Source organism: Cyanistes caeruleus, chromosome 1 (assembly GCF_971803275.1).
Source record: "Cyanistes caeruleus chromosome 1, bCyaCae1.hap1.1, whole genome shotgun sequence".
Lineage (NCBI taxonomy): Eukaryota > Metazoa > Chordata > Aves > Passeriformes > Paridae > Cyanistes > Cyanistes caeruleus.
In genome coordinates, this window is record NC_141701.1 from 13,707,855 (window position 1) to 13,726,343 (window position 18,489).

An 18,489-nucleotide genomic window follows, 5' to 3' on the forward strand; every position below is an offset into this window, starting at 1 on the left:
ATGTCTTTCTCTTCTCCCACCCCAGACAAAGAATAAAATTAACAGTATGATCAGAAATATATTTTCTTGGAATATATTTCACAATTTCTTCCTTCTGAGCAGTGCTTTTACTCCTGGCTGCTCAGTAATCACCTCCTGTCTGTTCTCCTAGGGTTTATTTCTCTTGGCATTGTGTCTGTATCACCCACAAAAGATCACCTCCTACTGTATTTGCTAGATCTGAAAATTGCTACACATAAATCGAGTCAAAGAGAAGCCTGTTCAAGTAAGAGTATGGCAATACATATTCTCTCATGCTGGTAAAGGACTAAAGGTACTTGTTTGTCTTGCCAGCAGCATTTGAGGATGATGTTACTCAGACCACCTGATGGCCAGAAATGATCTGACACTCATCCTGAACTTTTGAGCTGAGAGCAGAGATTAGTAAGTACCAGGAAATTGGCAGGAAGACTGGGAATTTTTTTTCTTCTGGCTCTTTCTCCCATAATTTTTGGTGTGTGTAATGTAGAAGAAAATAGAGCACAGTGAGAATTCACAAAGTTGTGTTCTGAGTGCTGAAGCCTTGTAGATGCTATTTAATCTCCCATTTATTGAATTCTCCTCTCTGCTTAACCATCTCTAATCCAAGGGGAATGACTGAGGAATTACATAGCACAACAGCTCTTTATCACATCCAGGATAGAAATGACTCTGTACAAAGCCACTGATTCTCTCCCATGGAACTGCATGTCCAAGAGCAGGACAGGACAGATTTTGATGTGTGGCCTAGGATGTAGGTCTTAGAATCAAGGTTTATATCATTTTGGAAAGTTAACTTAAATGAAGACATATTTTGCTAGTGGCATGAAAAAAATCTAGAGAAAGATTGTAGCTCTGACAGAATTTTTATAAGAGATTTTATTTGCCAAAATGCAAATGGCATCACCATTAAATCTCAAGTCTGCTGAAATCAGCACTGCTGCTGACCTCATTATAAACTCTTGAGCTTTCTGTAGCCTGGAATTTGTTTGGGGGATCTTGTGGAGAGGGGACTTTTCAAGTAGGACTAGGTACCAGCAAAAACTTTACTGAAGCTACTGAGCCAGGCTTGAAGACTTTCATGTAGATCCTTTAAAAAAAAACTCTGCAGCCTGGGACACATGACTGCCAATTCAAGATCTGTCTTTCAACATGCAATGCTTGGGAGAAACATGATCTGTTCTCTTTAGTAAAACTCCCTTATACTGCTAGCTGCAAATATGGGGTCGCAAGAAAGGACACCAAACAACCACAGCTACAGCCATACAATAAAAATAAATCATTTTATATTTATAAAATCTTTCCTGACACTCTGAAAGCTGATGAGAGGGGAGGGGACTGCTCCTCGTGTGGAGTCTGAGATGTAGATTTAACCAGGTTACCAGACACATATAAAATACTATCATGCATATTTCAGAGTATTTGCTTTATTTTCAGATGAAAATTTCTTTTTCACTCTGATTCAACCTTCACAAAGGATTTTTATTACATCCCATTCTTCTTCATAGGGAGGGTATGTCATTATGGAAATGAACTTTTTATGAAGTCACATAACTGACATGGAAAATGTTCTATTTCTTTCTAAAACCCAAGAAAAAGCAAATAAATCAGGGATTACAAAACAAGCTCAGAAATATAAAAAAGAAATTTTACAGATTAAGTGTTGAATTGCAACATTAAAAATGGAAAATCAAACCGTTTCCTCAACTGATTTCAAAAGAAAAACCATATGAACACTACATATCAAAACAAAAAGAAAGGAAAACAAACTGTAAAAGTGAAGTGATTCCAATTATCAGGAACCAAAGGGAAAAAAAATCTCCATTCCAGCACTTTGTGAGTCTAGTATCACATTATACCCAGTTCAAAGTTCTCAGAGATCTCCCAATAAATATCAGCCCTATGCTTACCACCCATTAAAATTAAAATTGTGATTTAGCAACCTGCCTAAGTACTCTACAGCATAAGTACCACCGTAATTAAAATATTTAGAGATCAAAAAATACTAAAGAGGAAGGGGTAACTAAGCTAAGAAAAACACAGAAAATCTCAGTCCTTGCAAAACAGTTTGGCATCTTGGTCAACAGGAGGAAACCCAACAAAAGGAACATTATACAAAAAGGCAATTTACTTCTCAGGAATTTTCCAGTTCCCCTTTGCTGCTGCAGTTATGCCTTTCAGAATTATCCCTTTTTCAAGTGCTGGGTCTTCAAAGAGACTGCGGTGAAATAATTGGTTTGGATCTTTGCCCATTAAAAGCAATTTTATGTTGTCATAACTTCACAGGAATCAAATGAGTTACAACACCCTAAAATCAGTATAGCATAATTATTTGTTGCCATAGAAATAATTACAGCTGGACAACATTGCATAAGGGTCACACAGAAACAATACCAGGCTAACAGAACTAGTTTTATGAGCTCTAGGCTGTTTATCCAGCTCCTGTGATTAACAGCAGAAGAAAGAGAACACATGAACAAAGCATTATTACTGTACTGATGAAAATAGGCAATTTATGTAATTGCCCTGCCTTTTTATAGACAACAGTGGGGTATTCTACAGAATAAACACCACATGACCTTTCCAGGCTGTATCAAAAGCTTCTGCTGCACTACTCTTCCTTGGCTTTTTTCTGGAATTCCATCTCTCTGCAACAACCTCTCACATCTGGGAGCACCAGACCCCTTCTGAACTGCTGGCTGGCATCAAGGCATGGCAGAGGGCATCCTCTGCTAAATATGAAGTCAGTCACAGAATAACATAAAAACACAGAGCTCTTTTCTGCTTGAGCTGCGGGCACCTCGATGTCCCTCATGGTCAGGAATGCAGAGGGAGCACATGGCACCCGCTTGTACAAAGTTTAGCTCCAAGTCACCTCAGCTTGTCCAGGACCAAGGCTAGACAGAACATGGCAAAAACCCAAATGTTCATCAGAGCCCAGGTCTCTGTTAACCTGGAGATGAACAGGTGGCATGAAAGTTGGGCAATTTAGAGGGAAATATTCCAGTGCAGCCAAAAAAAAGACATAGAAACATGCAAAACCATAATACATCACAGTATAAAATAGATAAAGTAGAAAAAAAAAAATTTACTTACATATTTCACAACAATTTAATTGAAAATTAGAAGGCTATTCCTCCAATTAAGTTATTCATATGATGACAATATTGCATAAATCTTTATCTTAATAAAATGCCTTTCTTTTCTTGATTTTTAGAGAAAAAAGAAATATTTATCTATTGCCCAAATTCCACAGTAACTTCAGTGGAATTACTTCTAGACATAGAGATATGCCAATGTTTAAATTCATAATAGTGAGTTCAAATATGTGTTTTGCTACAGGGTTAGGGATTTTTAATAACAAGGTCAGAAAATCAAAGAAGTTCCAGATTTCTCTGAAGTTCAAGTTACATTAACATATCCAAAAAAAAAAGGATCATGAATATGTAAATCTTTCTCAAATGAAACTGAAAAGTTATATTTCATAATGAACTTCTGCTGTTGACAGAAATCTAGTACTATGCTAACAGTAACTTTCCAGTGTCTGACTAATAATGAAACAGAAGTGTCCCCAAGGAGATAAAGTGGAGGACTTATAGGCTTAACTGCACAAATGGATATGAATTTTCTTTAACTAGCTCCTAGACAGACTGTATCTTCAGTTGTTTTACCAGGAGCAGAATAAAGCTGACTAAATTTTGGTAGTATTTTTCACCTTTTCCTCATGTCAACTGTTTCTGCAGGTGCTGTTATACATTCAGTGTTAAATTCCCTTGTAGTTGTCTCTGTTATTCATTAATCAGCTAGAAAGCAAATTTAGATTGTTGCCTTGGATTGCATACTAATTATATACCATTCAATTTTAAACTTATAAAACAAGAGATTAATTGGCAATGCTGAACACAAGTGACATCTGTTCCTATCAAATGCATAGAGCACAGGCATCCTGCAGGGTTCCCCTTACACATCTCAACCCTCATCAGCAGACAGAAGGATGTCCACCCTCCTGTGCTGATTGGCACAGAGAGATGATCTCCAGAAAGTAGAGTATAAGTCAATTATAATAAATCAACCATGTTGGGAAACATTTCCATTACAGAATGGGAGCAAAACATGTGTAAAACATACTCATTTTACCTTACCCTTTGACCTTGAGCTCCATCTCTTCCTGGTGAACCTGATGCTCCTGGGACACCCTAAGCATTATAAAAGGAGAGAAAATGAAGAGATTAAATTAACAGAATCCAACTAAATAATCTTTGAGTGAAACTGCATGCGTGTTTTGGACAAATGGAACCAGGGAGCTCAATAATGGGTGGCACCATAGAAGAGATCCAGTAAAGAAGGTATTTGTGTGAAATGAGAGTTGGGTGAACACACATCATTAAAATGCAGAGGGGTTGAATCTACAGAGACACAATTTCAGCATTAAAGAAAGTAACCAGCTCTTCAGGCCCAAGAGAATCAGTCACTGCACACCAGCATACCCTGGATTCCTCCTCTTCCTAAACCCCTGTTCAAATTCACCCCAAAAACTCATTTCTCAGCAGTTTGGAATATGTGCCCTAAACTCACAGTGATGTCAATTCAACATTCAAACTTAGTAAGTGATGAGGTATACAACAGGGAATACCTGCAGGCCAGGAAAACCAAGATCTCCCTTCTCTCCCTTTTCACCTGGTGGCCCCTGCAAATAAAGAATCACACATAGTAAACCAAATATATGATTACTTTTCTATTTTTAATATTTCCCTTCACCATCTTAAAAAAAAAAAAAACGAAAAAGTAATCAGTAAGAAAACAGACTATATTTCTTTCTGAAAGCAAACATACAGATTCTTATTTGCAAAAATGCATATGCAGAAGTTATAGACATAGAAAATAAAATTAACTTTAAAAGATTTCATAAGTAATTTGATAAAACTATAGCCATTTTGTTACAAAAAAAAAAAAAAAAAAAAAGGTAGCTATTTTCTTTTTCTCTTCAAAATAATTTGTTTCACTTCAGGCCACAGCAGTATCTCCAATAATGGTAAAAAAAAAGGGTTTTCTTTGGCAACTAGGCATGTTTCTGTGGTACATATGCATGAAAAAATATACTTTTCTAGATAATAAGCAAAATCTAACTTCTATAAAAAAATGTTTTCTCTATTAAATAACTGGTCTTATAATTATTCTTATTATTATTCTCTATGACAACATCACAAAGAATATACAGATTTGGTAAACTATTATATTTTACATTAGTATAATATAAGTTGGAAAACAGATGAATTTGTATTGTAATGCAGTAAATTTTGGAAAAAAAAACTAGCAGAAAAAAAAATATATACATTACTCCTTTTCTAGGCTTGTCTGTACCCATCTATTGGAGAGGTGTATGAAACAAGGTAAGTGCTACTGGTTCATTATTCTAAAAATGTTTATTTGTGATGAAATTCTGTGACTTATTTCACAACAGCCTTGCAAACTCCAGGCCTTATCACTTCCTCTAATGATAGATTTTATTATGTAATGAATATTATTGCTTAATTTTGGCAGAGAATATGGTGTTCTTGTTTGGGTACACCTTTCAAGTCAGAACTGATCTGTGATGAGCAGTACAGCCAGAGAAAGAGAAAATATTAACATTTTGGTCTGGTGCCATATCACAACCCCCACTGCAATTTATTTTCACTTGACTCCAGGCTTGGATGCTACTACCCAGGTCACATTCAACCTGCAGTCAAATACTTTCAGCTGACTAAAAATTCAGATCAAAATAAAAAAACAGAAATGTTGGCATTGAACCCACGTTTGCTAGAGGTCAAACCCACATCTGTGATTTCACCTCAAATATTGAAATTCAGATTCTGATCACAATACCAAAAGCTATTTCAGTCTAGTCTAAACTATTTGCTGTTTAAAAGATCACAGAAAAAAAAGCCTATTGATTTTTTCAATCTCACTGGAAGCCCTTGAATAGAAAGTCCACTGGGTCCTTGTGGTCCTGGAGGTCCTTGTGGTCCAGGAACACCAATTTCACCTCGAGGTCCATCTGGTCCCTAAAGTAGCACAGAACATAAGTTAAACACTTATCATATGGACAAAGGCAGCTTCTGTTTGAAGAATTAAATACCAATAGACTCAAAAACATCTGAAATATGAGTTAACGTGATTGAGCAGTTAGGGTTCAATTTTAAAGAGTCTGGTTTCTTTATAAATACAAAATAAGAGGATGATTTATGCTGCGAAAGCAGCAGAATTTAATATCTTTTATCAAGGAACAAATAGGACAATTAATTGTTTTAAAAAGAGCCACAGCAAATGCCAATGACATTTCACTATGCTTTTTCCTCAAAGACACCAGAAACAATCTGGAACTCATTTCAAGGTTTACATGCAGCAGAGATAAACCAAGAACCCGTGCATCTGTCAAATGTAGAGTGCTATAAAAAGTACCTTTGGACCTGGATCACCACGATGACCTTTAGCACCTCTGACACCTGGACCACCCTGTAAAGCACAAGCACGGGACTCACTGAAAACCAAAACTCTCAAAAAGAAATGAAATCCAGAGAAGCCCAAACAGATTCTTCCTGTTCCTGAATCAGCATTCAAGAATCAGTAAATATCCTGTCGATATCCTTCCACTGAAGTAATTAAACTGGGAACATACTCAAGTGTGGCCATAGACAGGAACAGATTTAAACACAGATGTGACTGCTTTTTAGAGCCAAGAATGCACACTACGTAAGAATCAAAATAACACTGAAAGCTATGAAAATGGATGGAAATGTGGTCACAGGTTCCCTTCCAGTTGCTGAAACCTCCTGCACATCTGTTCTCACCAAAATCACATTGTTAAAGGCTGAGTTTCCAGAAAGGCCAAGGGCATTCTGGCCGGGAGCAGAAACAGCATGGGCAGCAAGACCATGGCAGCGACCATTCCCCTGTACTGAGCACTGATGAGGCCACATCTCAAATCCTCTGTCCACTTCTGGGCCCCTCACTACAAAAAGGACATTGAGGGGCTGGAGTGCATCCAGAGGAGGGAAATGGAGCTGGGGAAGGGTCTGGAGCACAGGTCTGATGAGGAGCAGCTGAGGGAGCTGGGGCTGCTTGGCCTGGAGAAAAGGAGGCTCGGGGGAGACCTTGTCATGCTCTACACTCCCTGAAAGGAGGCTGTGGCCAGGTGGGGGTCAGGCTCTTCTCCCAGGTAACAAGGGACTGGATGAGAGAAATTGGCCTCAAATTGAACTGTGGGAGATTCAGATTGGATATTATGAATAATTTCTTCACAGGAAAGGTTTTCAAGATTTAGAACAGGCTGCCCAGGGACATGGTGGAGTCACCATCCTCAGAGGTGTTTAAAATACATGTAGATGTGGCACTTGGGGACATGGTTTAGTGACAGATTTGGCAGTGCTGGGTTAATGGCTGGATTCAATCATCTTGAAGGTCTTTTCCAACATAAACAGTTCTATAATTCTGTGATTCTAATGACTTAGGAATAGTTTTCAGTGAGGACAACTCCAGAGTCTGCTAGACCTACACCATGGTTTAATTTGGAGCTATTCTTAGGTAAAATGCTCTTTAGGACATTTTTCTCTTTTTTGCTTTCTTCAGCAATGCCTACATCTGCTCATCATTTATTAACCAACTTTTGTCTTTTTTATTAGTATCATCTGAGACACTGGAGTACCATATATTCATGGATGGCTGCCATGAATGTGTTTTGCAACATCTACATGTGCTTTCTGTTCTAGGACAGCATAAACAATTTTTTTCCGTATCAATTTCCCTCTTCCCCCACCTGAGCATATTGCCTAATCTCTTGGAATGTGAGCTTTAAAGGTATTCCATCTATCATTGTACTCAGAAAAGACCTTGTACAACTAGACACCACAACTGAATAGAACTCTTTAGTGGCTACAATAAGTACTAAAAAAATAACAGCAGTTAAATTAAAGCTATAAGAATAGAAAATGTGCTTATATGCATCATCTATGAGACTTTAAATAGCAGAAAGGACAGAAATGTCTGGAAATCCCAGAGCACTGTTGCTCTTCAATTAATGTATTGTGACATGGTCTTCACATGTGTGGTCACAGAACAATTTTCCACTACCTCTCCCAGCTCCCTCGGGCTTCTCCTTTCCATCCCACATCTCTCTGGCCACAACTCACTCCACCATGGCCAGTTCTGACCCTAAAATCTCATCCCATGTTCTCCATGGAACCAAATTCCAGTTGCCAGTTGCAAAATTCCAGATCCTCATATTTCTGCATTCCAATCTGCTCTCCCTTCTCCTTCCTCTGCCTTACTACGAGCTCTGAGATTCAAAATTCCTCAGCACAATAACTGCAACTTTTTAACATTAAAAAAAAAAAAATCACAGTTTTCTCCCATTTTGTTCTCATAAATGGACTTCATTTTTACAAAGAACATATACTTAAGAATAGCCTGATGCTGAGCCATTGAATCATGTGCTTTCAGATTCATGCTGAAGTTGGTACACTTGTCCATGTTTAGAACCCAGTAACCTTGCTTGGTAAAAGCACAATTTTCAGAAGAGCATTTATTTAAGATATCAGAAGAGGCCCCTTATATTTCTCATAAACTTGTTTTGGTGGTTATTCCCCAGCACTGCTAAACCTGTGTGATAAATTTCAATTTCATTTTTTTTTTGTGCTTCTTCTTTTTCTGGACAGAAATTCATGTTATGCCTTCTTCCCTTATTTTGAGTAACTTCTTAGTAGCCAGTGCTTTTCCCCGGAAATGGGTCTTAATCTACTGTTCTCAAGACACCTTCTCATTTCTTTTTAGTAGTCAAAACCTGCACTGAAAGCTTTTTATTTTTTTTTTGCAATTAAACTTCTTCAATCCTTTAATATTTTTGTCTCCTTCACCTTCTTCAGTTCTGCAGCATTCTTTTCAAATGCTGCAGAAAAACTTTTCATTAGTTTTCTGTGATATCTCAGTTTTACTTTGTGTGGGGAACTTCACACAGCAAGATCAAATTCTGCTAAAAACAAAGCCATGGAAATAGTATCCCATGATGAAAATTACCAGATAATCTTAACTCAAAACAACATTTTGTCTTACCCCAAGTGATGCATTGTCTAAAAGGTTAAAAATTCTTTCTGGAGTTACTATCCCAAACAAATGGAAGCATTTTATTTGAAGTGTTTTTAGCCTGATGTCTAAAGCTGGTTACATGGTAGGATCCTGATCTCTTAAACAGATGAATCCTTGGCTTGGAGAAAAGTCACATGACATTTTAATGACTTGGAGCACTCCAGTCCAGACATAGCACATGTGACTTTCTGACTTTTGGTTGGCACAGAGATGAACATTAACTTTACTCTTTTGCTCTGCTTTTCTGTAGGCCTTGAACTTTTTTTTTTTTTTTTTTTCCAGAGCTCTGCCATCTAATTGTCTGGCAAAAAAACATCACTTATAGCAGGCTGAGTTCTAGAATCACATATTTTCCTGCCTTGGCAGTGACTTTTCTGCTTGATTTTAAGCTTCCTCTTGCCTGGCACTATGCTATTCAAAACATGGCTAATCCTAAATGTAATATATAGAAGTAAACTAGTTTACTGCTGGGTTAAGCCTCAGCAATTCCTGACCCATATATCTTTTGAACTATAATAATACACATCCTTCTAGTCAAATAATATTTAAACATTTTTCATTTTACCGTGACATGTGGTCAAACTACTCAATTTAAGTGACCTTTTTATGTGAATTATCTCATTGCCTTTTTTACAAAACACAAACTGGACCCTAAAATGTGGGAATTAAAACTTTTATCCATACTTGTTTAATAACCTACATTCAAATAGGAAAACAGAATAATTTCTCTTTGTTCAAGATGCACATCTTAAGTGAATTTCCACTTGAATTTGTTCTGTTTTTTAGCAGAGCTTGAAGAACAGATCTTGAAGAAAGCCTGACCTCTGAGTCGTCAGGAGGATCAATGTCTCCTATGACATACTATGTGAAGGCTTTATGTCCAAGTCAATTTTGTTGTTAAACATGCATCTCATGTAATTTGTGTACTTTAACACAAAAAACATTTTCCTTTACTTTCTTCCCTGGCTCTTTCATTTAAAAACATGTCCTTGGAGCATCCAGCACACAGTATGAGCAGAGAAATACACAGCTCGAACTTTTCACAAGAGAGCCTCATCTCAAACTCACTCTGGCAGGCAGCACTAAGATAATAATCATATTATTTGTCTAGTAACAGAAAAACACCATGACCATTCAACAAATATGGCAATCAGGATTCTTGTTAAACCAAACCAATAATGGACAATCTCAGAGACTTTCTAAATCAAAATAATCAGCCTTGGGATGAGAGATTGAGTCCCCAAAATTTAGTGGGCCTATATCTCCACTGTCTGGTCTGAGTTTCCACAAGCCAGTAAAGAGAAAGGGGATTTATTCCATCTAAGATACTGCACTGACACAGAGGGAAAGTCTCTTCTACAAGAGACTATCTGCTTCTACTGGTTACACAAGGGATTTGGACACACACTTACTTAACATCTACACAGCAAACTCTTCATGAGTGCATCAAAAAGACACTACTAAGCATAGTTAAAATTGCAACAGTGTACACTTCACCATTCACTGGAAAATTTAAAAAAAAAAATTAAATTCAACTTTCCATAAAGGACGAATTTATTATTTCTTCCCTTCACGGCTCTTCCATACCTCTCTGCCTCCAAGAACTCTCAGAAGAACCTGCACTTCCAGGCCTACTTTCTAATAAATATTGTAGTTAGGTAGGGCTTTTAAAACAGAAAAGTCTTCTTTCATCATATACTACGCAAGTGGCATTGTCATGTTCCATATTTTTAATTGATAAGAATTCTGTAAACTGAGCATTTCAGAAATCTAAACTCCAAGCTACATTTAATACACATCTGCTAGAGTAGACAGAGAGCAGGTGATTAAAAAGTTGGACATGAATGGCACTACCTATGACATACCTAATGTTACAGACAGGTAAAAGGGTTCCAGGTTTAAAGAATACCCCAACTGCTTCAGCATAATACTTCTTTACATAATTTATTGCATCTTCAATATAGACTGAATATAATTTTATCTTTTTACCAACACTTAAAAGCATAATTTAACTTTATTAGTTATACAATGGCAGTATATTCAAGTTTTGAAATAAAGGTGTCCAGTGGACTATTTTCTACAGTGCACTACAAAGTTGAATAAAACCTTACCGGTGGTCCAGGAGGTCCAAGGGGACCTTTATTGGCTTCTGAACAGGAACAAGCATGAGGAAGGGCAGGGCAATTTTCCTCATCTCTCTATGAAAAGGTTAAGATAGGAGAAGAATGATGTCCAGAACTTCAAATGCTAGGTATTTTATCAATCTAAGACATAGTATTTAGTACAGTCTAAGATACAGTATTCAAAAGCACCTCCTTGATTTAGAAAAATACATCTTACTGACTTTCAACAGGACAAGTGATCCAAGCAGAGATGGGCTTTTTGAAAACAGTTAATCATCCATTCCCAATAAAACATTTGTCTCAACGAAGTAGAAAATAAAAGGTAAATTCTACAGCTATTGAAAGAGGTTTCTTACCAAGCCAGGAAGTTCACAGCATTTGTCACGATTGGCCCATGAGGTAGCACAAATGATGTCAAACATCTGTAACTGCAGCTGTTTCAAAACAAGGGTGATGTACAATATGACTGTTAGATACAAGATCAGTGCAAAATGGAGCCATCAGCAAGCAAAGCCAACTTGATTCAAGAACTCAGATTAGGGAAAGGCTTTTGACTTCTAGCAGCAAGCCACAAATACCACACTTAAATGGTAAATACACTGCTTTTACCACATGTGTGTCTGACCAACTCATCTGAACTATCAGACATTATATTAATTAAGCAAAGCTGATCAAGGTTAAATGCTACAGGCATTTGTTGAATTTTCCCCCACTCCTTGCTCAAATTCCTTATTTTGCCCAGTGGTGTCTTCCAATACATTTTTATAGCAAAAAAGACATCTAGAAACAGGCAAAAGAACGTTTAGTTTCTCTGAATAATTCCTCTTAACCCCTCTGGTCTGCTGTTCAGATTTTATCTGGGACAACGTCTTCTGTAGACTATTACTTACACTGGAGCCAAGCCACAAATAATATTTCTCATTTTTTCCAGTTTAATTTTACTTTAGAATATGCCCTCTCTTAACCATATTATCCCCAGGCAATGATAGCTTAAGAATGGGGAAAAGGTTGCTCACCACGTGACAACATTGGGCAGAAAATTCCCATCACAGGTCTGGGAACATGGTTTGGACAAGAATTTAATCTGCAAGAACACACATTTGCTAAAAATAGTGGCTGCTAGACACTCAGAAACAATATACTAAATAGGACTCAATGGTAAAACCAATTATCTCCTTTACAGCCCTGACTGAACAAAGGAGTCTAGAGAGATGAAGCTTTCTTCTGTTACTATTTCTATTCTTTTTCCATGCCTTGTTTATGTGCATACTGAGTAGAGAATGGTATGGAACAGAACATCCCATTAAATTAACCCCACATGTTCAAAAATTTGAGGAGCTGCTAGAGATAGAACTCTGGGTTTGTTCCCATTCTTTTCAGTGGCATTATTTTAAGATCAGAACAGAGGAATGAATTTTAAAATTTTCTTATAACTGCATTGCTTCTAAATCTGTTAAAATGAACTACATATGTGCACCTTTGGTTTTGCCTCATTTTTTCTTATAAAAATCAAATATTATATTTTAAATAAAGGCATACTTTCATATAAATAGACATTCTCCTCAGCTGCCAGCAGATCAGCTGTTTTGTAGATTTGCTGTACTACAGATGCAGACACAATGAGCTGCCACCATGCTGAAGAGCTCAGACAACTGAAGTGCAGCATGAAGGCAGCATTTGGACTCTCAGTTTGGCTCCACAGAGACCCCCCTGAGTGCAGCAAGTCTGTCCATGTCTGTGTCCAATGGAAGCTGGCTCCACGTGGAGCCACTCAGGTGCCTCCCTCCTTGCTACACATCCCTAAGCTCCTGACTCCAGGATGCCTCACTGGCTTGGGTGCAGCTGCAGATGAAAGGGCAGGCACGCACTGCTCTGGGACACAGAATATCTGAGCTTTTGCATGATACTGTCTTAAGCAAATCAGACTTCCCAGAAATGGGGTGCAGCAACACTAGGGCTGGTTCTGTAGAGAGCACCCTAGGTTCAGAAGTTAAGTTGTATTGCCATCTTTTTCCATAACCCAATCTCTCCCAAGCTATTCTGAACAATGGATAACAGCGCTGGCAAAATTTATACACGGGCGTGTACATGCATTCATTTTGTCTGGACTAGGCAATCTGGACATCCATAGAGATAAAGTATGTTGGTGTAAACTAAAGAGCAAACAGACATTTTCTGAAATGCTATATTCACCAACCAAATGTTGCATGACTCAGTATTCTTTTTTAAAAACATTACGTGGGTTGTTCTGACTCAAGCTAAAACCCAAAACAAAGCTTTCTTTGCTACTGTTAAATGTTTATTCACAAGTCTCTACATTCACAGTGATTTTGCTTTCTAAATATCTGGCCCTGCAAGCAGAATCAGTAAGGTGGAAAAGTCATCTAACCAGGCTACAGCTCTGCAAATGTTTCTCAACAGATCACATTAGACAATACTATTAACAGGACATGTAGGCAAATAAATTAAATTCCAAAGAGGAGGAAACATTAATAGAGGAACTTTGAATTATAGATAATGTTTTAAAGTTGGACTTTTCATTAAATCCCACTGAAGAGATAGAAAACTGTAGTGGTTTAGATTCGCCAATTTGAGTTTCCTGGGTTTGTGGTTTTTAAAATGTGGAATTCACAGAAGTGAATCTGATTTCTAAATGGTGCAAAATGTTGTCAGTTCTCAGAACTGGCCAAATATTGGCCTTTCTCAGGCACAGAGGAAGCTCCCAGCAGCTTCTCTCAAAGAAATCACTTCCATGGATATTTTTTCTTTTACTTCTTCCCCAAATGTCAGTGTGAAACCACCACAAAAACATTACTTGCTGTATGTCCCAGTCAGGTTTCATTGCTCTTGCTATAATCTAATCCTGAGATGACTCATTCAGGCATCTTAAAAGGGTTAGGCACCTTGAGCCTAGTCTCCTTTCTGTTATATATATATATATATACATATATATATGTGTATCTACCTACCTACCTATCTGTCTAGCTGTATCTGCCTGTTCATTTTAACATTTCACACTGTATACATTGATGGGAAAAAAAAACTCTGGTAGAATTATATTCCCTCAAAATTAAAATGTCTGGCAAAACTCAAATGACTGCTCTGTATTGATTTATTTTAAAAATACACTAAAAATATTCCAAGAATGTTAAACAGTTGCATGGGAATACAATTTGAACAAAACACCCACAATTTTGTTCCAAAGTAACTGCTTTCTTTTATTTTATATAAAATCTCTAAAATAAGAGATCTGCTAATCTAGTAGCTGTTCTGAGAACCTCTATCCTGCCTCCTAGTAGATTCCTTCAATGTCCTCCAAATTTTGGAGTAAGAAACCAACTCACTGATCTCTTAAATGTGACTATTCAGAAAAGTACTTTTCAATATAAATAAATTGGGCAGAATGGAGACTTCAGAGGATGGCATTTGGGTGCTTTCTTGATTTGTGTCTAATTTGCTATATATGGTAATACTAGAAGACAGCTTAAAACTACTATTTTCATCTTCATCTACACATTTCTAATCTTATGTCAGCTTTACAGTCCATCTGAATAAAATCAAATTTTTCAGTGAGTGGGCACTCTGATTTTTTTTTTATAGATTCCTAGGTTCTAACAAAAGACACATTTCTTTTCACTTCTTTACAAAGGCTTCTCTAATTCCAAGATTTCCTAAGTCTGTCTTTTTCTGCTTCTATTGGAATGTGACTACAAAGGTTTCTCTGTGTAATTGTCTTTCCAGGCTTCATATAATTATTATCCATCAACTTGAGTCCTAAAAGCTCTTTCTTTCTGTACAGAGACATACTCTGAGGGCTTATTTTTTAACGAAACAAGAGTATTTTCATATATTAACAAGGAAATACATATTTGAAACCTCATTCTATTCAAGTCAATCCTTGGTTCAAGGTTCACATTCTCTGCTGAACTCATTCTAGGGTCAAGAAAGTTCAAGGAAAATTAGCAAACACTACTACACACCAAAAAGTCAAATTCCCCCAAAGAAAACAAAATGGAAAGAGTCACAGTGGTTGTCATGCAGAAAGAATAATCAATTGCTGCTTCTAGGAGAATAATTTCAGAGGAATGAATGAGCACTTAAACTGGGGGAGGGGGAGATCTTTCACACATAAAATGTCTTGTATTATAAAAGAGCTAGGTATACCAAGATGGGAGCTTTTGGGGACAGTCTGTGCCAAACTAGTTTGATTTTTTAGTGAACAGACAGTGAATTAAGGGGCAAACAAAGAATCAGAGGGAATAACAGACATGGGGAATTACAAAAAATTTAAAAACCCAAAGTTTAAATAATTCCAGGCAAAGGAGTTATAGGTTGTATTACTCTATATAATTACATTTGGAACACAAGTCATATCTGAATGTGCCAACTGTGTTTACCTATGTTTTCGAGAATAATGTTTCAACAATAATGATCTTATTACTTCATTTATTAAAATCATAAAAAATAGATTGTGCCCATGTTGACAATTACTGCAGGCTTTTGCAGAATTTCTGAAATGCTGGTATTTTACTATTTAAAATATGAACTTGCTTGGCTTCAAGTTGAAACTAACTGCAAAGTTCCCAAACAATTGATTTTTTAGGATATTTTAAACACTAGAAAGAGTTGTTACTATTCCACTCACCGGTGCAGAGTTGTCCCTTGGTCCCCTGGATCTCACCATCCTCCCCAGCACTTCTATGCCATCAGAACTGATGTTCCCTGCTGCATTAATGGTCTTCTCACCCACTTCCTTGCAGTCAATAATTATCTTGGCCGTGGTCTTGCTGATAACAACATGTAACTAAGCAAAAGAGAAGATGCTGTAACACACAAAGCAGCATATGGGATATATCTGTCCTTTCCCTGGGAAAAGGGGGGCAGTTTTTGGAATGAGCTCATAATTCCAGGTTTGCTAATAAAACTCAAAGAGCACTCCAAAACAAATAACCTAGATGACCTCTAGAGGTCCCTTCCAACCTCAATTACTCTATGATTGTAATCTGTTTAATGAATTTGGTTTATTTTTCTACTTCTGGAACATCTGCAAAGAAATTGGCAACTTACATAATTTATTCAATAGGTAAATAATTTGTCCCAACAGAAGGTCCACACAATGTTCCATTACCACTCAGATCCCACAGAACCCTTGATTTATGTGGTCATTCCTTGTATGGAGTATTGGATTTCACCATTACAGCCAGCCAAAGCAAAAGCCAAAACTAAGCAGTAAAATTTAGTTTGTAAATTATACGTTGATAGCAAAAGCTGTCATACTGAAGTTTTTACACTGAAAAAATCAAATCACATCAAATGCAGAACAGAAAGCAGAGAACAACAACTAAATTTTTTCCTTCTGCCTTGATCACACTCTGCTGTCCCTTGCTGATACAGCAGAGACACTCCCAGTAGGGAGGACTAGCTATAACTCTCCTGCCACGAGCAAACTCTCAAGGTTTTAGTTTGCTTGCTTTGTTTAGGAAAGATCCAAACATCAGGAAAAAAACTCTTTGACAAAAGTATCCCCCCTCAACAAAAGCTCTGCTACAGCCCCAGAATTGCTTCACTTGGTTTCAGAAAGGATATTACAGGTTCTCAAGTAGCAGAAGAAAGTTCAATGTGTCATAGCTCTCAAAATATATTTTAAAATTACAGCTGATGAAAAAAGGAACTTTTTTCTGAACTTTTTTTTTATTTTGAGTGACACTGCCAATCTTAAAGAAATCTAAGATCTTAAAAAGAAAAACTGTTTTATTTCTAAATTACTTTTCAAGATATGTATTTTTAAATGAACTCTAAAACACAGGCAAAAAGTATGAGATGAAAATTGAACATATCAGCTTCATGACAGAAACTATGATTTGTTTAATGTTAATCTAATACTGCAAAGAGACTTATGACACTAAGGTAGTAAGGTAGGTGATGCAAAATACACTTTTTTGGCAGTAACTGACCTCATGAAACATGACTTTGAAACATGAAAAACTCATAGGCTTTTATTCAAAGTGCTTTTTTTCCCTTTTGTCATTACTAACCTTATGGAAACTCCCATAAAAAATCTTCCTTATTTCAGGACCTTCAAAAGTTACAGTTTGAAAATCTCCTTTGTAGTCATAGTTAAAGAAAGTCAGAGTTTTTCCACCATCTGTGTGAGATCAAAATTAAGTGCTCTGTATTAAAAAGTCCTGATACAATAGTTAAAAGAGTAGATTTGCATTTAACAAAGCAGACCAAAGATGACAGCTCAAATGTTAGCAAAACATATTAATTAACAACAAACTGGCCTGGAAGTAACAACATGTATCAAAGAAATGCTCTTTCTTGGTTTGACAGGAAGGATGGACCAGCAGTTCTGAGTCTACCTCACCCATGTCTACCTGGTTTTATCTCCCATTACCTCTCAGTGGGAACTGGACAAGAAAAATTCTTCCTCAAGCCATCTAAATGCCTAATTCCCACCTATTTCAAGGTGACAAACTGGCAGCTATGAAGAACTGGAATCACAGTAGCTTCATCTTCTCAACAGTAAAACCTTGTAAATTATAATCTCCATTTCACAATGTGAAAGTAAAACCAAGTAGAAATGAAGAGCTATCAAGAGTTCATTTCTGTGGTTCTAACTCTGTTTTTTGCCAGACTGCATTTCCTCTACATATGCTCCCAGTACCACTGGCTTATATCAAGACAGATTCAATCAGAATCAGATCCAAAGTACTGGGAATTTTAAAAGCAGATGAGTACCTCACATCAAATTGAATCTATCAGAGACCCTTGGAATCCAGTTTAAAGCAGCTAACTCAAAATTTGACTCTAACTCCAAATTAAATTCAGTTAAATCAAATCTAAAAACCATGCATTAGAGATTAACCCCTGCCAGATTCAGGTGGCTGTTCTGGTAGCAGATTGAAACATTGGCAATAATAAAGCTAGACATAGAATTAATCATTTGTACAGTTAAAATCACTGATAAAACACAGAACACATACTATCTAAAATAACTCCAACCAGAGGTTCATATGCTTCATTTAAAATCTCCCAGAGAGCAAATGGCTCCTGTGGTGTGTCCGGGAGTATCCGGAAGAGAAAGGTGATGGTGTAATCAGAAGGGAGACCTTCAGGATGCAAATACCTGTAAGAGAAATAATGTCTTTGAAACTGACACAACATTAAATCTGCTGATTTACTCATCAGAATTTCACCTGGCATGCTTTTCATTACTCTGTATATT

At 36.9% G+C, this 18,489-nt stretch overlaps 1 protein-coding gene across 15 annotated transcripts in view; it reads right to left on the bottom strand.

Annotated features, from left to right (window-relative positions):
- Positions 1-18,489, bottom strand: part of COL14A1 (collagen type XIV alpha 1 chain) — a 125,609-nt gene that overhangs the window by 16,522 nt on the left and 90,598 nt on the right. For all 15 annotated transcript variants that reach the window (XR_015284028.1, XR_015284026.1, XR_015284025.1 and 12 more), the window contains 9 exons: positions 18,248-18,390; positions 17,297-17,406; positions 15,907-16,065; positions 11,618-11,695; positions 11,250-11,336; positions 6,460-6,513; positions 5,967-6,062; positions 4,652-4,705; positions 4,161-4,214 (listed from right to left, as the gene is read on the bottom strand). Coding sequence is in view for 12 of the 15 variants with exons in the window: in XM_086879468.1 (XP_086735594.1) it covers positions 4,161-4,214; positions 4,652-4,705; positions 5,967-6,062; positions 6,460-6,513; positions 11,250-11,336; positions 11,618-11,695; positions 15,907-16,065; positions 17,297-17,406; positions 18,248-18,390 (835 nt within the window). In the remaining 3 variants the exon portion in view is untranslated. The remainder of the gene's footprint in view (positions 1-4,160; positions 4,215-4,651; positions 4,706-5,966; positions 6,063-6,459; positions 6,514-11,249; positions 11,337-11,617; positions 11,696-15,906; positions 16,066-17,296; positions 17,407-18,247; positions 18,391-18,489) is intronic.